The 27,571-nt window shown below is 35.0% G+C and overlaps 1 protein-coding gene across 4 annotated transcripts in view; it reads left to right on the forward strand.

Moving 5' to 3' along the window:
- Positions 1-27,571, forward strand: part of Dpyd (dihydropyrimidine dehydrogenase) — a 798,376-nt gene that overhangs the window by 193,934 nt on the left and 576,871 nt on the right. For all 4 annotated transcript variants that reach the window (XM_074050934.1, XM_074050937.1, XM_074050935.1 and 1 more), the window contains 2 exons: positions 4,888-5,049; positions 26,374-26,570. In XM_074050934.1, coding sequence (XP_073907035.1) covers positions 4,888-5,049; positions 26,374-26,570 — 359 coding nt within the window. The remainder of the gene's footprint in view (positions 1-4,887; positions 5,050-26,373; positions 26,571-27,571) is intronic.

The raw sequence follows: 27,571 nt of genomic DNA on the forward strand, positions 1-27,571 counted from the left end.
TGGCTGCCCTTCCCCCTCATCTTTTCCCCTGTCACACCCAGAATTATTTTGAATGCTACCCATTTAAAACAGTTGTTGGATTTCTTAACCTGATGTGATGATAAAGCACATTGATGTTAAGGGACATATATTTGTTTTAAAATATATAAGCTTTTAACTTAAAAAACATTCAATAAATCATTATGAACTTTTAAAAATTTAAATTCTCCTACAGTTTTGGGGTTGGGGGACTTGGTGAAAGGTTTATACTTGAAATCATGAGAGCATTGAAAAATTATCAAGCATTTTTATGGTCAGTGATATGAAGTAGTGGAGTGGGTGCTCATCATTTGAGAACTATAGGAAATCATGAGTCATAGTATAATTTTAAATATTTTATTTGTTGCCTTGATTAAAAAAATGTGTCACTTGTTGTATTCTTATTTTATGTACAATTTTGAAACTAAAATTTGGGTTCAGGAAACCGTCAGTGTTCTCATGGAAAAATCCTTAGGCGTTTAATTGGGTTACATTCTTTTTGTGCTCTTTTAACATTATAAGGACACTCCTAATTATGCAATAGGATTTTTTTGTCAGTGAGTCAGTCTTTATGTATTAGTTAATCAATCCTGTCAGATGTTCCTAAAGTGTTACCTAAGAGGAGGAATGAATACTGACTTTAAGAATAGCTATCCTTATCTCAACCAGCAAAAACACTTGTTCCTTCCCATTATGGCTTATACTCTCTCTTCAACAAAATTAGAGATAAGGGCAAAATAGTTTCTGCTGGGTATTGAGGGGGCGGGGGGAGAGGGAGGGGGCAGAGTGGGTGGTAAGGGAGGGGGTGGGGGCAGGGGGGAGAAATGACCCAAGCCTTGTATGCACATATGAATAATAAAACAATAAAAAAAGAAAAAGACTATCACTAGCAGTGATTAACTGTTCGGTTGCAGGAACTGAGTGAGGAGCTCATTGGTCTAAAACTAGAACTAAGGATGTCTTCTTAGGAATAGACTGATTAACTTTAAGTTAGCAAGTATTCATCGTGGCCATTATTAAGAAAATCATTCAAAACCAGAAAATAAGGTTAACAGTATAACTCTTTATTATTGTACTAAAGCTTCATTTAAATGCAAGAAACACCAATGTCTCATTTAGTTTTCTAGGGTAAAAAGTAATTGGCTATCTCAGGAATTTGACATTCATGAAAAGTTCAGACTTTGGGTTTACATATTAACTTGTAGATATGTGGGTGATACATTTTTGTTCTGTTTAGAACTAAAATGACTCCAAAGTTATGTTTCTTTATGCAGTTGGATATTGTTTATAATCTGACATTCTTATTCATACATCTTCATTAAATTGCTTAAATAATCCCAAATCCCTCAATTGCTTCTTTTAAAATATAATAGCTTTGATGAGATATAATTCACACTGCTTGCTTTTACTCATGTAAATGAGTTTAACAATTCAGTGATATAAAGTTTATTTGAGAGTTGCAACCATCATTTTATCACAATTAATTTGAAATTATTTCTGACACTCCAAGAAGAAACCCTATACTTTTAGGAGTCATTTTCCATGTTCAGTTAGACCCCAGCCCTTGGATGTAACTAATCTGCTTTCTATATTTCTATTTCTAGTTTTTCCTGTTGTGGGCAGTTTATATGAATGGAAACACATCATAGGTAGTTATCTGTAAACGGGTTCTTTCAATTAACATCTTTTGAAGGTTCATCCATGTTATAGTATGTATCGCTACTTCATTCATTTGTATTTCCAAAAATATCTTACTCTTCGGATATATCACATTTTATTGAGACATTTATCGGTTGGTGGGCAGTTGGGTTAATTCAATATTTTGTTCATTATGAATGATGCTTCTTTAAATATTAGTGCACAAGGTTTGTTATGGCCATTTTGTTTCCAGTTTTCTTGAGTGTACACTGAGGAATGGAATTTCTGGGTCTCATGATAACTTTAGTTTCAACCTTATGAGGAGGTGCTATGCCTATCAGTAATATGTAAGGGTTCCAGTTTCCCTGCATCATCATCAAGGCTTTTCATGATTTGCCACCTAAGGAACTGAGAAGAGAATTTGTCGTGGTGGCCTTGAGCTTGCTGGACAAGTGCTCTACCACTTGCGCTGTGCCCCAACCTCTTTGTTTTTTTAATTTTGTTTTATTGTTTTACCTTATTTGAGATAAGGTCTTGCTAACTTTACCTGGGCTGGGCTCAAATTGCCGATCCCCCTACCTTCACATCCCCGTTAGCTGGGATTACAGGTATGCACCACCAAGCCAGGCCTCTTATTGTGGTTTTGATTTGCATTTCTTCATTGGCTCACGACCTTGAGTATCTTTTCTTGTGCTTATTGACCATTTGGAAATCATCTTTGGAGAAAGGTTTTCTGGTCCTTTGCCCATTTTTAATTGAATTATTTCTCTTTTTATTGTCATTACAAGTATTAACATATTCTAGATGCAAATCACATATGTGATTTTAAAATATCTTGTTTTGTTGGTTTTCTTTTCACTTTTTATAGTGTTTTCAACTTTTTAACTTAATGAAATTCTATTTTTCTACTGGTTTTTGTTGCTATGCTTCAGGTTCATATGTACAAAACTGTGACCCCATCCAATGCAATGTTCACTCATCGGAAGTCCATAACTAGCTAAGCATGGTTGTCATGTGTGTAATCCCAGCACTTAGGAAGCAGCAGTATTGAGGCTTTGAGGCCACTGTGGTCTGATTAGTGAGACTCTATGTTCAAAATAAAAAGAGACAGACAGACAGAGACAGAGAGAGAAGAAGGAAAGGAAGGGAAGTAAGGGAGGGAGGGAAATTGAATTTAAAATATTATCGAATGAGCTGCTATGTGCTTTTATGGAAAAGAGCACATGTATGTATGTGTGTGTGTGTGTGTGTGTGAGTGTATGTACGTGAAGGTATGCATTACACCTGAATGAAAACACTGTATCTACATTTTATCCAGTCATAGGTGGTATTCTTTGGTACAAATCCTGGATGTATCCCTCATATGTTGTTTGATCCTTGGCCAGTTTACTTTCTTTTTCTACCTTGAGTTCATTAGTTGTGAATCGAATTCTGTACCATACTCATATGTATTTAGAAAACATAATATTGGAGAGCCATTCTTATGTGTCAGCCAAGACTATTGAAACTATTGATAAAAAAGATAATGTGAAACCACCATGAATACTGCTAAATCCGTGGATTAAATTCTATTTTAAAATATTTTATTTAGTTATTGAGTGACAATGTTATTCTTTCAAAATGGAGTGCAGTATTCTGTTGATTTTTTAATTTTTTCATCTACTTTGGTTTCCTTTTTTCCTGACTTTTTTATTTTAAAGACTTTTCCAGCTAACTTCAAATTATGGATCACCTACTTCTTTTATTTATTGCTTTTTTCTTGATTATTAGGCATTTATTTCTTCCTTCATGTGTCTATAAATTTGGTTGAGTGTTGGACATCTTATATAAGAGATGATTTATGAGAAGATGAAATGAAGATCTTTCAGTGTGCTAGAAATGTATCACAGTGTCCTCGAGTAGCAAATGTCATTACTTTTACAACTATTATCAGTGTTCTAAAGTCAGCAAGAATTTGTGTTTATGTCTGAGTCGCTTCTTCAGAGGAGCAAATGTTCTTAAACACCTTGAAAACTATCTTAAATATTCATCAAGGGAAAAATAAACACATCAATTTCATATTGGCAAATCCATTGTGCCCACTATTCTTATTTTTAGAGCAGTATTAATTACACTTACAGAAAAACTCTGACAGTGCTACAAAGACTAACCATCTGTACCTGCTCATATTTTCCCAATTAATCTTTCACATTGTTGTGGAACCTTTGTCACAATTAATGAAACAATATTAGTATATCATTTTAACTAAGACCCCAGTTTATTCAGGTTTCCTTAATTTTCACATAATGTCTTTTATATTTTCCATGATTCCATCTAAGATATCATATTATATTTTTGTGATGTCTTCTGAGGCTCCTCTTGACTGCTACAGTTTTTCAAATGTTTCTTCTTTTTTTAATTTTTATATACTTGGCAGTTGTCAGGAGTACTGATCAAGTCTAATTCTTTCTTATAATTCGAGGGAAAAATATTCCTAAGTATTTGGCTTATGATTCATTCTTTCTTTAATAAGTAATGGTATGGTTGTCCAATTAATGAACAAATTAGGTTCCTAAGATTATTGACAAAATGAGAGGCATATTCTAAGCAATTGTATAATAGTCAAGTGTGGATAAAACAGTGAGGGAAGATGAAGTTGTTGCAGTCCAATCTGGGAGTCCCTCTACATTGGCTTCATCTGCATGTTTTGTTCATTGGATGCTCTTGACAGATGTTAATTAGCACAGAGTGTCATAAAACAAGTGTCCCTAGACAAGCCAGATGAGTGAGGACAAAGAACTCTGACTGCTTTTAATATACTTGTGTGGAGGTTGACCTGAATATAACTTTTTGTTGTTGCCTTGAAAGTTAGATTTTTTGGCTTGTTCAAGCAGTGCTACCTAACTTGACTGTTAAAAATGGAAAGAATAATTTTGGACAAGATACAGTTGGATGTCTTATTAATGAAAACAATTTACACAGTATTTCTTTTTTAAATTTGGGTTTTCTAAAATTAAATGATTCTTTTTTCATCAATATACTCTGTCTGAAATAATCCCTATGAGTTAGGAACTCTGCTGGTTTTTAGGTGATGGTTCCTGATGGTAAATGTTTTGAAGTATTGCGGATCTTACATGCAATTTTACCTCTTGATCTTTAATCTAGTTTGTTACTAGAAGAAATGATAGATTTGTCATAATTTGATTATTGAGGCACATTATTACATAATAAATATTTTGCTTATTTTTGCAGAACTATTATGGAGCTGCTAAGATGATTTTTTCTGACAACCCTCTTGGTCTTACTTGTGGAATGGTCTGTCCAACCTCTGATCTTTGTGTAGGAGGATGCAATTTGTATGCCACTGAAGAGGGACCAATTAATATTGGTGGACTGCAACAGTTTGCTACTGAGGTATGTGAGAGGTACACATGGCTTTCCTTCCCTGTCACCAAGCACACAGTCTTAAATTAATTTTAATCCTTGGTGCTTTGTTGATATTCAACATTTTTAGTGTGATGCACAGCTAAAATATGAGTGTTTTGTTCACAAGCGTTAGTTTTATTCAACAACTTGGCTGTAAAAATGAAAGTTTATAAAACCATATGGCAAATTAGTTGTAATCCCAGCAGGTTATTAAAATACTTAGACTGTAAGTATATAAATTAGATGATCTGGAAACAGAACTTGTTCATTAACTTAATATTGAAGTATAGGAAGAAGACCTGATTATGAAAAGGCTGTCTTCCTTAACTGATCCTTTTCCCTGAAACTCTGTGATTATTATAGCTTGAAATAATATCAGCAGTATTTTTAATATTCTTTGAGTAAGAGAGATTAAGGAATTTTCAAGATTCCTGAAACTGAATAATATTATTTAACAACATTAAGAACATAATTAGTTTTTTGAACTTAGAGATTAGATAATTTATAATGAAATGAAAGGAGTTTTTTGTTGTTGTTTGGTTTGTCTTTTGCTATTTATCCCATAAGTTTTGGTCCTGGCTTTCTCTTTTTATAAGCCCTTTGTAAATGACTGACTCTTTGGGACATCCTTATGCTCTTGGTGGGGTCTCCAATTTGGAGTCAACAAGAAAGTCAGAGCTCATGTATCATTTGAATGATCAGCTTTTGTAGGGGTTACAGTAAGATTTTACAGTCTTGAGGGACTAGTTGGCTAGAAGACTGAATTAAATGCTTGTCTATGCTAGACTTTTAGTTAATGACTTACCTATCTGGTTTTGTCAACTTAAATGCACTGTACTATTTTTCCTTTAGGACCCTTCCCATAATATCCCTCAAGCTTAAGTCTCACTTTGCTTTTAGTAATAAATCAGGGTTATTCCCTTCCTGCTTTCTGACAGGTTAATTCTAAGGAAAGACTCTTGGGAATAAGAAAATAGAAACAATTTGAGGTTGTGAGTTGTTGCAATAAATTCTTGGATTTAATTTCTTTTCTTACCAAATTCAAGACCACATTAGGCTTACCTGGGCAGTATAGGGCATAATCTTTACAACCTGAGAAAATCCTTAGTTGATTTAGAAGATTCACCTTAATTCCATCCCCCATCTTCCTCTCGGGACTCATTTGCCTCTTCACTAAACCAGAGCAAGCTTGTATGAGGCACAGTGAAGACCCATAGAGTATGTATATGAACTAATGCCACACTTCAAAACACAGTGAGATAAATGGTGTCATTAAGGAGTCTTTGATATGGGTACAAGAAAGTAAAAGAGACAGAGAGATAGAAAGGGAGTTGGGGAGAGAGAGAGAGAGATAGGAAAACATTATCCTTCTGGGAACTCTTACTTGGTTTTAAAGAAATTTTATTACCCCTTCCCAAAGCATGGTCTATTTATTTCATGCTGTATAGGAACCCACACTGTTATACAGAATTAATTAGAACCTCCTTAAAATTTAAGTGTGGCCACACCTACGACTGCCTTTAAGGATCACGTAATGAAGTGTTAAGGGTAGCTAGGACTGTAATACCCATGAACCAAAGAAGTTTGCAAATAAGGTATTTTTCTATTTCACTTCAGATATACTTTGTGTGACTATGATTTCAATATCAAATACTAAGTAAAAATATCCACATGGAAACTACCTGAAGGAGCTTTCATTATTTTTTTCTTTACAGTGGCCAGTGATCACAAAATATTTTAGTCCTATTTTCTAGGTTGTATTGGGGTTTACTTAAATTTACCTACTGTTAAAGTTGTTGTGAAGACAAGAAAACATGAGCAGTGTCAATATATGTGAAAAAACCTGTAAAATGTAAAATACTATTATTCTTTCAAAATAGTGAGCTATTGACAAAAGCATTTAACTTAAAGTGCAGCGTGGTGCAAATAGCTTTGTTTTGATTGATAAAACAATGATTGATTTTTGACCTTTAAAGGAATACAAATCTATTTTTCAACCAAATTAAGTAAAGGTTAGGATAACAGAGTAAAATAAGAAAACGTTTTGCAAAATTGTTTTTCCTGTTATTTCTAAGTGATTTTTAAGATATCAGTTCTGTAGTCTGCTCTTCTTGGTGAATTCCACACTTTGTACTTCTCCATCTGAACATGAGCCTGAGTTTCAGCTTGAGACTGCAGTAGGAAGGAATGACCCACACAAAGGATAAGGCCAGCTGCCTTTTCAATTTTTTATTTATTTATTTTTTTGCCTGTGTTCTCATTACTTGTCAACCTCTGCTCATGTCACATGTGCAGCGTGATATCTGTGACCTTCCTCCAGATACTGCTGTGTGTCTTGCAGTAAAAAGGCCTGACATGGATTCTGACTGACTCTGTAGGAGGCAGTTTTTCCTCATAATAATATTGTAATCCTAAAATGGTGCAGCTTCAGTAAAACAACTTGGAAATAATAGCTTGGTATGGATTTTATCAGTCTCTTGATAGCTTTTAGATTTCTCTGCACAAGTACAACCCTTGAAAGTACTATTTGAAATAATATTTTAGTACTTAATTGCATTTGTAAGAAATCATATGTTCAGTACAATTAGTAGACTAACTAAATTCTTATTCCCTTTCAAATTTAATTAATGAGTTGCAGTAAAAAGGAAAACAAATGAGAATGCATTTCTATCCACTTCCTAAAGTTTGAAAAAAATGATTTTAAATAGAAAATTAGTTGTGTGTCATATCAGTTCTATTGATATTAGGGAGTTGTGGGGGCAGCTAAGAAAAATTAAAATTAAAATTCCAAGTTTCTGAAGTTTGGCTAAAATGAACTGAGAGCCAGAGAGTGATACTTAAGGCTACTGCCTCAATTCTGAGTTTCCAGGGAAGCTTTAAATTACGAAATCAGTAACGAAACACAGAATTTCACAATAACCATTCTATATATCTCTCTGATATCTACTCAATGTATTATCTATTATTGTACGTACTTGTTGCCACCATACATTTACTTAGATCTCATAATTTTACTTAAGAATAGAACTGACAAGTGGAATCACAGACTAACTCAAGTGACTCACTGAGAAAATTTACTCTTAGCTTTTCCTTAAATTGTAGGTCTCAGTAATATTTTAAAAAATCATCTCAAATTTGACAGTGTTCAGTTCTTGTCCATTAACATAGGCTGCTTGCAAAAAAAGCATGACATTTTTCATGTAATTGAGAAAAATCTATTTTGTGCTTTGCTTCAAGTTAGTCATAGAGAAGAGATAAAACACCTTCTTATTCCTTGCCTACAAAAACACTGATTAATTGTTGAATCTGGTCTGTGGTTTAAGTGTTTTCTAAGACATTTGTAGAGTGAGTATGGGTTTTCCCAGTGAATCTTGAATTTTGGAAGTACTTTCATGTGATTTGGGGTCAGTTAGCTTTTCTCTTACTGAATTTTTAAATTTCTGTTCTTGGCTCATTGTGTGGAAAATGCTGTGGTGAAAGGATCAAATACATACGCTCTATGGTATCTGCCTGTTTTCCCCATGAAAAGCAAGCTAATGCCATTTGTAGGCTATTTTTTTCCAGACTGACTTGTAATGCCTTTACTTCATGTACCATAGTTATGTGTATGAATTTGTCAGCTTTTTTTTGGGAAGGAGAGAAGTGGGGACTCCTTGTCCTTTTGCATTGATCTATTTGTGAATCCATGCTCGGATACAACTGCACTGCTTACCATGGTCTTGCATTTTGTTATCTTGTAGGGTGTTTTTATTCTCACACTCATTTTTTCAGAATTTTATTGACTATCCCTGGACCTTTGCTCCACAACATGAAGATAGAGTTAGGAAATGATGGACTATATCTTTCTAAGGATCTATATGCATGTATTTCTACATTTTTACCATAATTTTTTGGAGGTGCTGGGGTTTGAACTCAAGGCCTTGTGCTTGCTAGGCTGGGGCTCTGCCACTGAGCAACACCCCTAGCACTTGTATTTCTGCATTTTATTGAGGATAGATACTGTTCAAGTCAAACTGATCAGTGCTTATCATCCAATAAAACACACCAGTACAACTCAAAAAGTCAAGTGTTCTGAGACAAAATTAGGGAACATTCAACAATTACTTAAGTTACATTAACATTTATGTTCACTTAAATACTACAATAAATAATTTGAAGAGGACTGGCAGAGTGACTCAAGGGTAGAGAGCCTGCCTAGCAAGTTTGAGGCCCCGAGTTCAAATCCTAGTACTGCCAAAATTATCACTACTACTACTACTAATAACTTAAAGAGTTGTCAATGAAGAAGAAACACTCTCATTCAAGTTAGTGTAGTATTATTATAATAGAGCAAATTTTATTTTTACAATACCTTCATCTTGAATATGGAGATCATTAAAGATTAGCTTTTAACTTTTACAATTATATTTAGAAGACTATAAAATATATGTCCTAATGAACAACAGAGATTACATGTCCTCACCTAATAAAGTAGAGAAAATAGGAAAAAATTAAGTGCAAGACTCAAAATAATCATTAAATGCTGAGCATTTGTGCGTAAACTGAAATGTAACATTGAATGTACGCTATCTGTGTGTTGTGTGGATTGTTTTATAAATAACATAATCAAGTGACTGAGATAAGGTGGAGATTGAGGAGGCTATTGTGAATAATTAGTCCATTGGAGCAGATGCTAGGACAATCCCAGGTAAATGGGTTTGGGTAAATACTCAGTGTAATAAGCCATCTGTAGGTAAGATTCAACTAACCAAACACTGAACATGGATTAGACCTAAATATTGTTGTACAGAGCTTCTAAAATATAGGTCTTGGTTCACTATACACCAATCAATAAACATGATAGAACACATCAACAGAGTGAGAGACAAAAGCCATATAATCATCTCCATAGAGACAGAAAAGTCATTTAATGAAATACAGCTTTCTTTCACAATAAAACCTCTCAGAAGACTAGGTATAGAAGGAACATACCTCAGTATAATAAATTATCCAACAGCCAATGTAATACTGAATTCTGTGATTTGATACAAGAAAGGATGTCTACTTTCACCACTCTCATTATAATTGATGTTCTTGTCAAAATCATTAGGCAAGATTAAAAAAAGTAAAGAGAACCCAAATGGGGAAAGAAGAAGTCAAATCATCACTGTTTGTAAGTATAATGATCTCATATTTAGAAGATACCGGTGACTCCACTAAAAACACCATTAGAACTTATGAACATATTCAATGAATTTCAGGCTACAAAGTTAACAAACAAAAAGCAATGGAATTCTATAAACCAATAGCTAATTATCTGAAGTAGAAATCCACAAACCCAATCCAATTTAAAATAGCTACCAAAAATTTCAAAACACCAGGAGTAATTTGAACCACAGAGGTGACAGATCTGTGAAATGAAAACTGTAAAATACTCAGAAAGAAATTGAAAATGACACAAAAAATTGGAAAGATATCCCATGTTCATTGATTGGTATGATGATAATGCTTAAATGGTTATAATATTCTAAGTGACCTACAGATTTAATACAAATCCCATTAAAATGCCAATGATATTCTTTATAGTAATAGAAAATTAACAACCCTAAAATTTGTATGGAACCACAAAAAAACACCTGAATATCCAATGCTACCTTGGACAAAATGAACAAAGCAGGAGACATTATACTGACTGCAAAATATACTAAAAAGCAGTAGTAATCAAAACATCCTAGTATCTGCATAAAACCAAACAGACCAATGGGATAGAATAGAGTGCCTTGAAGTAAACTCATCTATCTATAGCCAGCTGATTCTGCTTTTCAGCAAAGGTGCCAAGAACACCCATTGGAGAAAGAATAGTCTTTTCAATAAATCATTTTGAGAAAATTAGATATCCACATGCAAAACATTGAAACTGAACCCCTATCTCTCATAAGTTACAAAAATCAACATAGGATGGAGTAAAAGTGAAACATGAGTCCTGAAGCTATGAACCAAGTACAAGACAACATAAAGCACTGCTTAACACTGGAGTGGCAAGAAGTTTTTTGATGAAACACCAAAACAAACAAAATAACAAATACCATAACAAAACAAAATAACAATGCAAAAATAGACAAATTTGATTACATTAAACTAATACTCTTCTGTCCAGCAAATGAACAGGCAACAGAATAAAGAAGCAACCTTAAAAGATGGAAGAAAGTACTATCCAGTATCAAATATCATATATAATAGAGTGAAATGAATAGGACATACAGAATGGAAGAAACTACTTGCAAGCTATACTTCTGACAAGGGTTAATATCTAGACTATGTAGAGAACACAAAGTAATAGCAAAAGTAAATAAAAAAAGAATAACCTGACTGAAACTTAGGAATAGACCTAAGTAGACAGTTTTCAGAAAGACATACAGATGGCCCATAGGTATATAGAGACATGTTGGGTAATGAAAACAAAAACTATAGTGGCATATCACCTTGCACTAGTAAGAGTGGCTATTATAAAACACCAACGATAACAATTGCTGGAAGGGATTTAGTGAAGATGGAACCCTTATACACTCTGGGTGGGAATGTAAATTAGTTCAGCCACACTGGAAAACAGCATGGAGATTGCTCAGAAAATTAAAAATAAATCTATCTTGTGATCTAGAATTCCCATTCCTGTGAGAAGTCTGTATGTCTTCTCTCTCTCTCTCTCTCTCTCTCTCTCTCTCTCTCAGAGAGAGAGAGAATGGAACACTATTCAGTCATAAGAAGAAGGAAATCATGCCATCAGTGGCAAGAGGTATGGAAGTGGAGGTAATCCCATTAAGTGAAATACGCCAGGCACTGAAAGGCAAATGCTTCAGGATCTCACCACATGTGGAAGCAACACAGTTGGCCTCATAGAAGTTGAGAGTGGGATGGCTTTTACCAGAGGCTGGGGAGTGCAGAAGGGAAAGAAGGTGATCAGTAGGCACTAAGCTATGGTTAGGTAGGATAAGAAGTTCTGTTGTGCTGTTGTGTAGTAAGATGACTAAATATTATTGTTATATGCTGTATATTTAGAAAAGTAGTTTGAACGTTATTACCAGGCAGGTATGGTAAATGTTTGCAAGATAACTATGTATAACTTGATTTAAATATCACAGTGTTTACATGTACAAAATGCCACATGGTACACATGAATGCATACAATTCTCATGTTTGAGGTATCAGTTTAAAATAATGTTAAGTCAGCAAAAAAAAAAAAAAGCAAAGAACAGATAAGTGATTTATATCTTGTTAGCATTAGGGATTAAGAATAATGTATATTCAGTTTTACTAAGCAAAAAAAAAAACAGCAATAATACTGATTCTGAGATACATAGTTCCTCAGAAAATAATAAAAAGCAATAGTTGAAATTTCATGGTAAGCTTAATAAGATGCATACATTCACACTGGCATTCTTAGACTAATAACTCAATTGTCATTATTTTTTATCACTTGAGTTACAGGCAATTGGAACTTCATCAGTACAAAAAGTATTATTCAGGGGAAAATATAAACTGATAATACAGTGTGTTTCTATAGCACTTCATGCATTTCTGTAATCTGTCACTTCAAAATGCTGACAAGCCACCCATAAGGCTAAAGTCTCTTGGACATAAGAATAAAAATGAACAAAGGTCATAGTTAATATAAAACAAACTCTGGACATAGTGTTAGAGATTTTACTTAGAGCTTCACCAGACCTCAGAAAAACCCTCCAAATAAATGTTATCTCCTTGTAAATAAAAGTTAAAGGGGCCATGAAATTAACATTACAACCTCTCATATACTAAGAGGCAGACCTAGAACATAAAGCCAATGCATAGTCATTTGTCCATCAATTTATAATCTGTCACTTGCCCAGATAATGTTACTAGTTCTTGGTAACAGGCTCTGTGCAAGCCCAGGTTTTTTGGTTCCAGCACATAGTAACCTCTGTAGTGCCTTGTTGCCTCAGCATTTACACGTGTCACAAGTCCCTTCTATCTCTAACCTGTGAAGCAGTTATATTAATATACATGTGGAAGGTCAACACAGATGGCCTAGTAATTTTCTTATATATGTTATCAAAGAGCTTTAAATTTTTCTTGTTTTAACCATAGAAGTATTATTCTATAGTCAGGAGAGAATCCATGTTTTATGGAGCTTGAGCTAGTAAAGGTCAAGCTAGGGTTTGGGTTCCTTATCTTAAAACTTACCTAAAGTACATGTCAGTACAGTCCTGTAGAAAGAGACTAATGCAAGGAGGGGGCACTGAGGCTTCAGTTTTACGTTATGATTCTATTTTAATTCAGAAAGTCTGATCTTATGATGGCTTGTATATGGGTAAATTCAGAAATGAGTTTTGATTTAATGATACAGTTTGGCAAGCTATCAGTTCATGTAGCTAGTATAAACTAAGATAAATTACATGATCATGAGTAATAACCAATGTTTATGGCCAACATCCTTTTCAGGCCATTTAATAATAGGATATGGATTATGGAATAGTTACTAGATTAATATCTCTCACACTTGCCTTATTGTCCCAAAACTGCATTACTTTGAAAAAAATTACTATACCTTTAAAAAATAATATTACCAATACTTTGCAGATTCTGTCAATAGGCATACACACAAAAAAAAATCTTAATTCTTAAAAAAAAATTTTAATCCTTTCTTGGAGATATGAGGTAGAGATGAAAAATATCATTAAACAGCAATGAAATCAGTAACTTTTACTCTGGCGCAATGTGGCTTTCTGAGATGCAAATGCAGTCTGTTGAGAATTGATTTGTACATCTGCTTTCAGTCCTAATGCAATGATTATTAGAAAGGAAAATGTCAGGATAGATTTCACTAATTATCTGACATCCTTCTCCAAAGTTCTTTAGAAACCTGTTAAAAACGTTCAGTGCTGACACAACGATTTACAGTAATATTGGAGGACCAGATGAATTGATGGATTATTTTCAGCCCAGTATTTTAAGTAGTTATAAAACTATATGTCAGAATATATGATATAAAGATAAGGGTTATGCCTTTGAAATTTAATGATATCACAGGTTAAGATTATTAGTTTTTTTCCTAAATTCATTTTTTATATGTTGAAATATATATACTCTGTGAGGAACTTACATTTTAGATGATTGATTTTCATTGGTTTGGATCTTAACAACTTAAAAAAGTATATTTTCATAAATGTATTTGAAGAATATTGGTAAAAAGTGGTGCAAAGCAATGGTATTGTATCAGTGTGGATCACTTGTATAAGTCATGCTGTGAATTAAAATTTAAACTGCTTGTTTTGCTCCAAAGAATAATGATGAGCAGAATATATCACACATACACATTTACCATTGAGCTGCAAAGGAAGATGAGTATCTTTGGGGCCGAAATGGTGTAGAAACACTCAACTGTAGGTAGGGACCATGGGTCACTGTCCGTCAGTCACAGCATAGACACTCAGAAGCTGCCAGGGCATTTGCCTGGGTGCGTCAGCAATGGCGGAGAGCTGGACTTGGTCCTTCTGGTAGAGGTTTAAGAATGAGGGGCAATGATGCATAGCCCAGGACTTGTGTAAAACTGTGCAAAGCACATTCTCAACCCCCTCTGCAGTCCCTTTCATGTTACCTGGGGCTGGAGCCCCGGGCTGCCTATAAAAGACCTGACAGAAGGTGGCAGGGAAAGGGGAAGGAGTGAAGGAAGGTGCAGACTAGGAAGCAAGAGGGGAATTGCAAAGTGGGGAAAACATTCACACTGCAGAAATCTGAAGCAAAAGGGAAGAAACTATTAGGAAAGCCAGTGTTACCTAAGGCTATCAAAAACCTCAACTTATGGGACAAAACTTTGTCTAATGAAGCACGATTAAAAGTCGTCAAGGCTTTGAAATAAATAGATACAGAACAGCATCTGTCAGAATAAGATAAAATGATGAAAACTACAACATTGACATTAAAATGAAAAGTAGGTGATTAGAATATTTGCTACAATGGACATATCAATAGAAAAAGTTAAATGCGGGCTGGATTTAAGAACCGACTGGTGAACAATTATAAAAAAATTTCCTGAGAAACTCAACTGGAACACGGTAAGGAGACATAAAGAAATAAACACTATGGTGGAGAACTTTAGAAACAGAAGATTTGGATACACAAGGAGCAGATGTTCCTGAAACACAGAGAGATTTGTACAAGTTATGCTGGAGAATTTTCCAGAAGAAAGGAAAGCTGTATATCTTTCACTGAAAAATATGGCACATCAAGGGAGTCAAAGCATGCAACAGAACGGAAAATATTCCTTAAGGACTGCAGGCTTCTCATTAGCATCAGCAGACGTCAGAGGTCAGAGGTCAAGAGAACAGCACTTTGTAGAGGACTCCATTTTGACAGCAAGGACGTTAATAAAGGGATTTTCAAGTATTTTACATCTAAGATTGTCTAAGATTCACTTGTTAGAATAGCTGATAAGGGTGTTGCTTTAGGATGAAGAAAAACACCTGGAAATGGAAGAGATGAACAGAATCAAAGATGAGTGAAGCAACCATCAAATATGGCGGTAAGCTCAATTCAGTATTGATGGTGAAGTAGTAATAACTCATTTTGAAGTATTAAAAATTTAGATGGGAATATAATATTGACAATAAAAATGGAAAGAGAAAAATAAGTGGGGACAAAAAGAATAAATCTCATTAAATATGCAACATTCGTAAACTTGTGTACACAGTACAACATAACCTAATTTGAAAAGCTTTACTTAAGTAAGGTTTATTAGATTTAAGAAATCTATAGAGCCCTGAAAATAATTTATATAGTGTGCATTTATCCCTCTGACACACTGTGGAACATTTACCAAAACTGACCATATTCCAGGTCAGAAACAGCAACTGGTAAATGTATATTACATCCAAACAGAAACAGCCTATTTTTTTCTATAACACAACTACATTTAAAAAATAGGAATATTCTGATCAGGCATGGTGGTGAATGACTGTAATCCCGGCTACTTTGGAGGCTGAGATAGGAAGGATGATAGTTCAAAGCCAATAAGGGCAAAATGTTAGTGAGATCCTATCTCAGTTGATAAGTTGGGCGTGGTGACACATCTGTGATCCCAGCTATGTGAGAAGCATAGGTAGGAGGATTGCAGTCTGCGTCCAGCCGCAGGAAAAAAATGTGAAACCCCATCTGAAAAATAACAAAGCCAAAAGGTGATAGAGTACCTGCTAAGCAAGTGTGAGGCCCTGAGTTCAAACACTATTGCCAAAAAGCCACCAAAATAGTAATGCCAAAATGAAAACAATAACAACAAACTTATATTTGGAAATAAAAAAGCACTTTTGTAAATAACTCATGGGTAAATGACTGACAACTCCAGGGATGAATTGTGCAAATGTAGCATTCATTTTGTGAATGTGTGTTTTGTGCTGGCATTGAACCCAGGGCCTGGGGTATGGTAGGTGATTATGCTACTACTGAGATATGTCCACAGTTCCATGGCTAGTCTCTTTTATGAGAAATTTGTTGAGCTAAGTGTGCTCAACAGACAAGAAAGATTGTATGTGACTGGGCTATATTGACTTCAGGCAGCTAGAAAAAGAGCAGCTGGGGTGAAATACTGTAAAACGTATGCAAAAGTAATATAATCAGCCATAAAAACAAATGTAATGATGACCCACCAAAAAGAAGACTTTCAAAATAGTTTAGTACATAATTTTCTGGGATGTCATATACAAGTACATTTCAATTATGGCTATTTTCTATTTACTGAACTTTTATCATTTTACTTATAAATAGCATTTGTTCCATTTTAATCATTATCACTGCTTCTAGAAACATACACAAGCATAGCATTAAGCTGACACTGCAGTCTACCATGTCACCATTACTCTGTCATCTCCTTGCTAGCCTCTTGTTCCCAGTCAGTTGGGACATTTACTGCCTGGCTGCTGGTATGCTTGGAGTCCAAGTCCAGCACTAAGCACATATCTGCATGACTCAGTTCTAGGCAGTGTTTGGGAGCTAAGGAAACAGTGATGAACAAGACAGAAATGGTGAAACAAAGCAGATGCAATGAAGTGCTGAGAAAGGTGTGAGGCCGTCCTGTGGGACCTGTTGATGGACACCCTTGTATGACCTGCTGAGGACGGGAATTTGTGCTGAGGAAATGAAATTTAAATCAAGTTCACATGGTGTTTACCAAGTCCAGCCAAGCCAAAAGTGAAAACATTGTGAAGCCGTGAGCAAGTCTTGACGTCAGCAGTGCTTGCATGGGTTGCTTTCAGCTTGCATATGGTGATAGATGAGTAAAGATGCTTTTAACCAAAGCATAAACACTTACATTTCCAAATTGTGTTCAATCAATTTGAACAATTCAATTGTACAGCCTCAAATCTCAAATGCAACATTCAGTAAAATCTTGCTATAAAATAAGAATAAGGACTGAGGAGTTAGTGCCTCTGTGTGTAAAATGAGCAGAGTGCCTTGTAAAAAGATCAAACACAGGAAGTTGCATCATTGATTTATTCAAGTCTCACAATAAATTGCCAGACTAATTATTACTAGTTTAATTTCAGAGCTGATACTCAGAGAGTTTAAGTAATCTACAAGTAGCACATATATTTTTATTTCAGGATTTGGGTCAGTGTCAACTTTCCCTCTCTTCTGCATAGGATTTCTGTCTTACATACTCAGAAAGCTCCATTTGTGAAAATGAACTGTGTGTCAAACAGATTGCATCATAACATTTTTTTATATGTAAGAAACCTGTAATACTCAGAGGATAACTAGAGGTTACTAGAGGTTATGTGTTTTTATCCATGTTAGTGTCTAAGATATAGATGGCCCATAAAAACATTTACTTAAAGTGAAGTATAAATTCAATAGAGCAGAACATTCTAATTCTACATTGCAGAGCATTTTTCCTGTGCCACAAGTGTCATAATGCCTGTTTTATTAATTTGAAAATTATGAAGTAAAATGATGAATAATTACTAACATAGTAATAATTTTGATAACCTGATAACCGCCATGACTTTTCCTGATTTTTAATGCATGTGAGTCACAGTTCCCACTTTTGATGTCTCTTGTGTCATTGTGGGGAAAACTACTTGTCAGTTAGCCCAAGATTATTGCTTTTCAAGGGGTGAATGCAGCGAAGAGTATGTATTCAATATTTCTTCTGACTTCTTTACAAAAGAAATCAAGTTAGAAAGAAAATTACATAGAAGCATGAAATTTAGGCAGCTTACGTTTGCTTGCACAAATAAAGGTAACCTGACTCCCATCCTACAAATTAAGTTATTCCAGAAGCCCAGACCAGCAAAATGAAAAGTAATATATGATTTTTATTAAGATTTCTCTTAGGCCTACCCTGATGAAACAGTATCTCTTTAGGAATTGCCAGAAATTTTAATTCTATAATGAAATCAAGTTAAATAGTTGTCAAAACACAAGCCTCTTAGGATGTATGTGGGCAGTATTCTTACTTTTATACTGCGTCTTTCAACTGGTGGAATTATTTTGAAATTTCTGAGGGTTTTTTCTTAGGATTTCTGTATAGTTTATTTCTGCTATCATTTGGCTAATAAGAACAAATAGAATGAGGAAGAATTATAGTTTTCAAACATTCTTGTAGATTTTCATTGTGTACCATTTTAGAAAGTAAGAAAGATTAAGTGTTACACACAAATTGGAATTGGTAAGTATCCTTGCATGTAAAATGTTATATCCTTTTCTAATTTACCAAGAGCTTTGTAGCTATTAGAAAATTATACTCTGTCTCCACAACGGGGACAGGGACAGAGGAAATCTCACGGCTTCTGTCTGTATCTCAACCTTTCCATTTTTGAGGTCAAGCTAAAACGTCCTTTGCTTCGAAATAATGTTAAAGTCATAGCAAAGATGCTGCTGAGGTCTGTCTGAAGTGACGAGGAAAATGCACTTTCCAGACCAGTGAAAGGTCAGAAACCACAAGAAATTTACTAGAAAATGCTCCAGAGAGGATATCACATAGGGAAAACCTTCCCTCTTTATTGGGAAGATAGTGTTTTCTTTCCTGTGACTTTCATTGGCTTGTTTAAATGTATCATTGGAGTTCAGACATTTCCAAGTTCATCAAAGTCTTGTTGAGTGCTGACTTTGTAGTAGAATTTTATCAGCCTGAGGTCGAAGATGGGACAGAAAAATCTCCCTGACTAGTGTGTAACTTGGGAAATTCAGAGTGTATGCCATTCTATTAACTGAAAAAAAAAATTAGGTAACGTTGGCAGCAAAGTGCCTAATAGGTAACTCATGCTCAGTTAAAGGCAGGCCCCAAATAGTCCTTTCAGGCTGGTTCTAGGTGGTTGTTATTGCCCTATTATTATTATTTTCTTCAACACAATACAAATGCTTACAATTCTGTAACCTTAAAATATTGTAGGGCTCTGTTATGGTTTGGGTATGAGGTATTCCCCCAAATGGCTCATGTTTTGAAGGCCTGATATCCAGCTGGTGACACTATTGAGAGATAATTGGATTAAGAGGGTGTTAACATAATCAGTGGATTAACCCATTGATGGTTTCACAGCTGAGTGGGTTGTTAGGAGGTGCAGTCTGGTTGGAGGAAGCAGTCAACTAGGAATGTGCCTTTGAAGGGTAATATCTTGTCCATGGAACCTTGCTCTGTCTCTGTGCCTCCTGTCCACCATGGGTGACCCACTTTCTAACTTCTCCTCACCATGACGTTCTGCTTCACCATGCATGGGCCAGCCCAGAAGCACTGGAGTCAAGTGACCAAGGACTAAAATTGCTGAAACCATAGCCAAAATAAATCCTTTCTCCCTGGTGAAGGCACCTGTAGATTGTTTTCTTGCCTTTGACTTGAGGGTTTGCCTTGTGACACACAGTGAATCTTCCCACTATCTCCTGAGATGTGAAAGGGGCAAGGTAGCTCTCTGAAGCCTATTGTATTGGGAAACAAATCCAAGTCAGGAGGACTCCTTACGAACTAATCACCTTCCAAAGGCCAAACTTCCTGATCTTGGCGGTTAGCTTCCAACACCTGAATTTCAGGGGGTCACATTCAGATCATACCAGTGGGAAAAATGTACAACACTGACAGCATCAAATGCTGATGGGGAAGGGAGCAACGGGAACTCTCATTCACTGATGGTGGGAATGCAAAGTGGCCAAGCACTTTGGAAGGCATTTTGGGAGTTTCTTACAAAAATGAGTAAGAGCTACTATGCTAAATATTTTAGTTTAATTTAATCTTAATTTGAGTAAGTATATGTGACTAGTATCTTCCATTTAGAAAGTGTAAGACTAGATATACTTGTATAATTTGAGCACTAGGTGAAGAAGCACCCTTTGCTATATGAGCAGTCACTTCTCTAAAGTGCATTACATGTTGTAGCCATTTAATCCTCATAGTAGTTTATGGGGTAGATGTTATTAACTTCACTCTACAGTTGAATAGATATTTTCTTCCTTCCCCCTTGCCTGTCCCTCCTCCCTCCCCTCCTCCCCTTCCTTCCTCCCCTCCTCCTTTCCTTCCTTTTTTCTTTCAGTGCTGAGAATGGAACTCAAGGCCTTCCACATGAGGCAAGTGCTCTACCAGTGTGCTACATCCTCAGCTCTGATTTATTTCTTCTGTCATTTTTTCTTTATATATTTACAATTATAATCACCTATAGACCTTACAACTGACCTCTTTATTTTTTTTTTAGTATTAAATGTTCTTTAACTTTAGTAATGCTTCTTGCCATAGAAGCCAGTACATCTGCCATTGTTACACATGGTCCAGATTTCTTTAGGTTAGAATTTGAATGGTATAACTTTTCCCATCTGTCAGCATTTTGCCTTTTTCTGTCCTTAAATATTAGGCATGTAACTTTTAAGGCCTTATCATTTAATTGGAATTTTAGTCTGTTTACATCTGATTTAGTCACTAAAGGTTATTCTGGTTATTCTTGTGTTTCCCATTTTACAATTTGTTTTTTTCTTTCCCATCTCTTCACAGCTATTTATATTAATTTTACCTCATTTATTTCTTTTGAATCAATAATGTCTTAAGTTCACTCCTCCCCATTAGCTACTTATATATTCTTTTGTCATTGCTTTAGTAGTTAGTGTAGAAATATAAGATATAATCTTTAAAAATAATTATTAGTAGTCAGGTGCTGGTGGCTCACATCTGTAATCCTAGCTACTTAGGATACTAAATCAGGAGCATCACAGTTTGAGGCCAGCTCTGGCAAATAGTCCATAAGACCCCATCTCCAAAATAACCAGAACAAAATAGACTCGAGGTGTAGGTCAAGCGGCAGAGTGCCTACTTTATATGAGTGCCTGCTTTGCAAATGTGAAGCCCTGAGTTCAAATTCTAATCCCACCAAAAAATAAATTATTAGCACATATTAATTTACAAAATAAATGGATTCATTATGACTTTTCCACACATATATAGGATGTACTTTGGACACATTCAACCCAAATTGCCCTCTGTTGTCCCTCTTCTCTCTTATCCTTGTCTTCTTCGACTTCCCAAGTAGTCCCCTTTCTATGTCATGTACTTTTTAAAAAAAAAAAATCTATATTCCACATATTAGAGAAATCATGTTACATTTGTCTTTCTGAGTCTGGTTTGTTTCACTTAACATGATGATCTCCAGGTCCATCAGTTATCATGTAAATGATATAATTTCAGTTTTCTCTTAGGCTGAATAAAACTCAATTGTGTTTGTAGACCACATTTTCTTTATCCACTTATCTGTTGATGGGCACCTAGAATGATTCCATAGCTTGGCATATGACATATCATGCATAGTATCACAGTAAACATGGGTTTGCAAGGTCTCTATCATGTGCTGATTTAGATCTCTTTGGGTATAAACCCAGGAGAGGTATAGCTAGATCATATGATAGTTCTATTTTTAGATTTTCGAGGTAAATCCATGCTTATTTCCACAGTGGCTATACTAAATTACATTTCCATCAGCCATGTATAAGGTCCCTTTTCAGACTGTGCTTTCGCCAGCATTTCCTGATGTTTTCTTGATGACTGTCATTCTGTCTCAGGTGAGATGGACTCTTGATATAGATTTTTTTATACTTTATTTTTTATTGTTATACTGGGGATACATTGTGACATTTACAAACTTCCTTACAATACATCATAGTTGAATTCATCCCCGCCATGATTCTCCTTTATCCTCCTTCCTCCTTCCTGGAGTAGTTTCAACAGGTCTCAATTTTTCATTTAAATACATGTGAACAGGTTATCTCTACCATATTCACCCTCTGAACCTCCCTTCCCACTGATATCCACCCACCAGACAGGACCTGTTTTCCCTTCTTGTTCTCTGTTTTTGTAAAAATATAAATAAATAAAATGACATTTTGTTTATTCTCCCTCTCTTGTATGTGACCTCCCCTTAGAGTGACCCATTTTTCATAATTTTGCTTGTATTTGTGTTAGGTCTATATCCCACTTATGAGACATTTGACCTTTGGCTTTCTGAACCTGGGTAGCTTCACTTAAGATGATGAAAAAACTAAACTGTTTAGCAGGAGGCATGAGAGTTTAAATAGTTAACATGTACCAGAACACAGCATTAACAATAAATGGTAACAGCACTAAGAAATATTAGATTATAATCAGTAAGAATACATATTGTTAGTGAAAGATCTCTATAATGAGAAAGTATAAAATACTGAAGGTAGAAATTGAAGAAGATGGAAAGACATCCTATGATCATGGATTGGCAGAATTAATATTGTGAAAATGACCAAATTACTTATAGCCATCTATAGACGAAAAGCAATTCCCATCAAAATTCCTATAACATTCTTCACAGAAATATAAGAAAATCCTAAAATTCATATGAAGTATGAAAGATTCTGAACAGTCAAAATAATCCTGAGCAAAAACAACAATTCTGGAGGCACTAAAATACCTGATTTCAAATTATACTACAGAACCACGGTAACAAAAACAGTATGGTACTGACACATAGGCCAAAGGAACAGAGCAAAGGACCCAGAAATAAACTCACAGAGCAAAAGCCTCCTGATTCTGGACAAAGGTGACAATAGCATATACAAGATAAATAACCTAATGTTGCTGAGAAAACTCGATATTCACATCTAGAAGACTGAAATTAGAGCCCAATGCTGTCCCTTATACAAAAATCAATTTAAAATCGATCAAATATATTAATAAAAAATGTGAAACTTTGAAACTACTGGAGATGCACATAGGGGAAACATTTTAAGATACAAACAGCAATATTCTGAATAGGACTGCAATAGTTCAGGGAATAAGAACAAGAAGTGACATATCAGATTGCATGAGATTAAAAACCTTCTACACAGCAAAGGAAACAATTACCCGAGTAAAGAGAAACCCACAGAATGGGAGCTCTGGTGATCTGGGATTAAATCCAAAATATATAAAGAACTAAAAAACTGAACATCAAAATAACAAATAATCCTATCAATAGGTGGACAAATGAATTGAACAGAATTCTAAAAAGAAGTACAAATGGCTAATAAATGCATGAGAAGATGGCTATCAAAGGAAGTTAAGAAGGTGAATATGGTTGCTGCACTTCCTATATGAGAATGAATATAGAATTTTTAAACCTGTTGAAATCACCATAAGAAGGAGACTTAGGTAGAAAGGAGAAAAAAATAGAGGGGATGAATCAATTTAGGTTATAATGTATACGTACATGGAAATGTCACAATGAAACAACTTGTATAGCTATCGTAAGCAAATAAGAATGACATTTTTTATCACAAAAATGGAGAATAGGAAGGCAAAACAGTTCCTGTATGAGGTAAGTTCTAGTGGGATGGGGTAGGGTATAAGTAAAGGGTGTAGGAGAATAAGGCGCAAATGTTATGTACACATGTATGAAAATGGAAAAATGAGACCTGTTGAAACTTTCAGGAATGGGGGAGGGAGGATAAAGGAGAATGATGGAGGGGTGAATTCAGCTATGATATATTGTAAGAACTTTTGTAAATGTCGCAGTGTATCCACAGTACAGCAATAATAAAATATTAATTAATAAAATATTTTAGTTTTTTACTTTTCTTAAATTCCACATGCAGACATCATTACCTTGTACAGTCAATAGTAACTTACATTTTGTTATTTAAATATTTTTAATTGTTGTGCTGGGTGGGGTACACTGTGGCATTTACAAAGGTTCTTACAATGTATCAAATATATCATACTTGAATTCACCCCTCCACTGCTCTCCTTCATCCCCTCTCCCCTGATTCCTGGAACAGTGTCAACAGGTATCATTTTTGCATTTACACACATGTGTACACAGTATTTGCACTGTATTCATCCTCTCACCCCTTTTCCTGTCATGTCTCCCCTCCCCATTTAAATTTTTATTGGTACTCTTCCTTCATGCATTTCTGTGTTTCCCTCTTGGATAGTTTTTTCTTCCTGATGAGTTCTTTTACTGTTCTTTACTATTTCTTTTTTTGCTACCAACAAAATATCTCAGAAGATGTTTTCATTCTACCTTCCAGTTGAGGAATATTTTCTTTCTGAGTAAAATTTTAGGTATGAGATATGGTCAGTGTGCTAAATGAGCATTTCATAGTCTTCTCACTGTTATTCCTTCTGAGAAGAGAGCTATTAGACTTAATTGTGAGCTCATTCTTGTGTCTTTATTCTTTGATGGTTTCAGTTGCTCATTTTTATTACTTTGCTTCCCTACAGTTTTATTGTAGGCAGTGTTGTGATTTTCTTTGTTTAAGATTTTAGTGCTTCTGGAACCTGTCCTTTCAATGTGGGGAAATTCTTGGTCTGTTTGTCTCCAAATATTGCTTCTGCCCCATTTTCTCTCCACTCTCCCATTACAAATCCAATTGTGTATTTATTGGGTTTCTTTGTGTTTCTTTTTGTCTATTATACCTTTTTATGTACTTTTTTCCAGGATAGTTTTTCTTGCTCCATCTTTCAGGTCAGTAGTCTTTTTTTTTTCTTTTTCCTTTCCAAACTGCTTTTTAAAAATGGAATTTTAATATCACATTTTTGTCTTGTAAAATTTCTTTTATATTTTAACAAAATCCCATTTCATAGAAGTTCACATCCTTTTCATATATTTTTTGATGTATTCATCAAAGTATATGTTTGTTAACTACACTTAATTGATTATATATCCTTTTATTTGTATTTGATTACTTTTTTCTTGGCAGACCTGAACATTTGGATCAAAAGCCAGGCATTGTAAATGACAATTATAAATGGCTATTATGCTCCCCAGAAAGCTCACCTCATTATTTGTCAGATAGATGAGACAGATACAAGGATGGTTAACTTAAGGCTGAGATGACTTCCTCTCCCTAAGTTGCCCCTACTACAGAATGTGGGCTTTTAGAAAGTCTCTCTATATTCATAGTGTTTGATAGGGCATTGACTTCTTTACCCATTCTTCAGTCTAGTTTTGGTTTTCTCAGAACTTAGAAAGCTCCCCTCAACATGACAGAGGTTCTCTGTTTAGACCCTTGGCATTTTCTGCTGCACCACCTAAGAACTAAGCTCATTTTCCTGCATTTCTTCTGCTCCAGGCTATTACCATCCTTATTCCCAGTCTCTTCAGGTCTAGAAGCTTCCCAGGAATCTCTTGCTGGTTCTTCTGAGCTCTGGTCCTCTTCAAGATTCCTGGCCTTCCTCTTTCTTCTTAGTGGCAAATGTCCTCAGGGTAACAGTGACTCTTGACTCTCACCCCACTTTTCTGCTCTAACTTCCTCTCAGAGATAATGGTGCTTCTCTGTCTTGCATGACTCTGTAGCTCTCTAGTGCTTCAATAAGACTTTTAAAAAATGTTTCTCTCAGAGACTAATCTATCATAACCAGAATGAGCTGTAAAGAAGATATTTACTCGCTGTGTTCTTTATTACAGGTCAGGGCTAACTGCGTAATACAATGGTAATGAGCTTACAAAGGACATATTTCCTGATTCAGGAGCTAACCTACTGATTCACATGAAAATTTCATGCGTAAACACATGGGTTGGCAAGTGGTTATATGTTAGATGCAAATTATGTGGTAGAGCTCAGAGAAGATGCCTAACTCAGCCTAGAGCAGGGAGTAGGTGAGGGGACAGAAGTGCTTCCCACAGGAAGTATATCTGTAGGAAAGACGTTCAAAGATTGAGAATTAGTCAGCTATAGGGCCTCATCGACTTGGCATAACACAACTTAGAAATTGAAGCTGTATTATGTCATTGCTAGTTAAGACATAGAGTTGATTCATTAAAAATGTGTTTGAGGATGTAAATTTTAATTAAAAAATTCTAATCTTGGCAATTGATTTCTCCATAGGTGTTCAAAGCAATGAATATCCCACAGATCAGAAATCCTTCTCTGCCTCCACCAGAAAAAATGCCTGAAGCTTATTCTGCAAAAATTGCTCTTTTTGGTGCTGGGCCTGCCAGTATAAGTTGTGCTTCCTTCTTGGCTCGCTTGGGCTACTCTAACATCACTATATTTGAAAAACAAGAATACGTTGGTGGTTTAAGGTAATGCCCCCTTTTATTTCATGTTTGTAGTGTCAAAATGGATGCAGTAAAACAATTATGGATAATGTAGGTTCACAGTTCTATAGAAATTTCAGGCTCACAGATGGTATTTTAAGTGTTCTTTTTCCAAATGCTCATAGTTTGGTTACATTATTCACTCTAACATTTGAAGTTGTATTTGAGGAATATTTATTTAAGAACTTCTCTGTCTTTTTCTGTGAATCTAAGATGTTTTAGCAAAACAGTTTTTGGTTATAGGAATTGACCATATGAAAGTTGTTTTACCCCTGTGAATCTTCTCTTTAGTGGAGATATATCTGAGAATCATGGATATTGAAGATGAGAGAAGCCTAGCACCATAGAATATTAGAACACTCACGTTGCTCTCTTGTATGAGCATGTATTCTGCTTAGACATTCTCAGTTTACAATCTTCATAGTCTTGCATGTGATTATAATTTTGTCAGAACCTACCAAAAGTGTTCTCTTGAAATGTTTACTTTCATTGTGTTTGCACGATTAATATCTTTGTAATATTTGGTACTAATCAGCATCATCATTCTCAACTGGGATTTAGTCACATGGTCATTTTATCCTCATGTGAACCCAGGCATGGAAAAGGAAAATGGTCATTTTGCATCAGTGACTTTCAGATGTGTAAACCAAACTTAAAAGTGGAATTTGCTTTATTTAAAATAAACTCTGTATTGTACACATATTGCATTTTTGAACATGCAGAAATAAAATTTATTATAAGTAAGGAGTAGATGTTGCATGAAACATTTGATTTAAAAATGAGAAAGAAGTTTGGTGGTAAGTTAACATTAATCAGTTTTTATTATTTTCCCTAAGTGTGATAACGCTTGTTAAGAAATTATGGACTATAAACTATCACCATTTAGAATATGTGTTTCTGTACTTATCACTTATGTTTTTGTACCTACCAGACTATTAATTAAGCAATATATTTATTATATTTAATAATCACAGGATATAAATTTA

Source organism: Castor canadensis, chromosome 12, assembly GCF_047511655.1.
Source record: "Castor canadensis chromosome 12, mCasCan1.hap1v2, whole genome shotgun sequence".
In the NCBI taxonomy this organism is placed as follows: domain Eukaryota; kingdom Metazoa; phylum Chordata; class Mammalia; order Rodentia; family Castoridae; genus Castor; species Castor canadensis.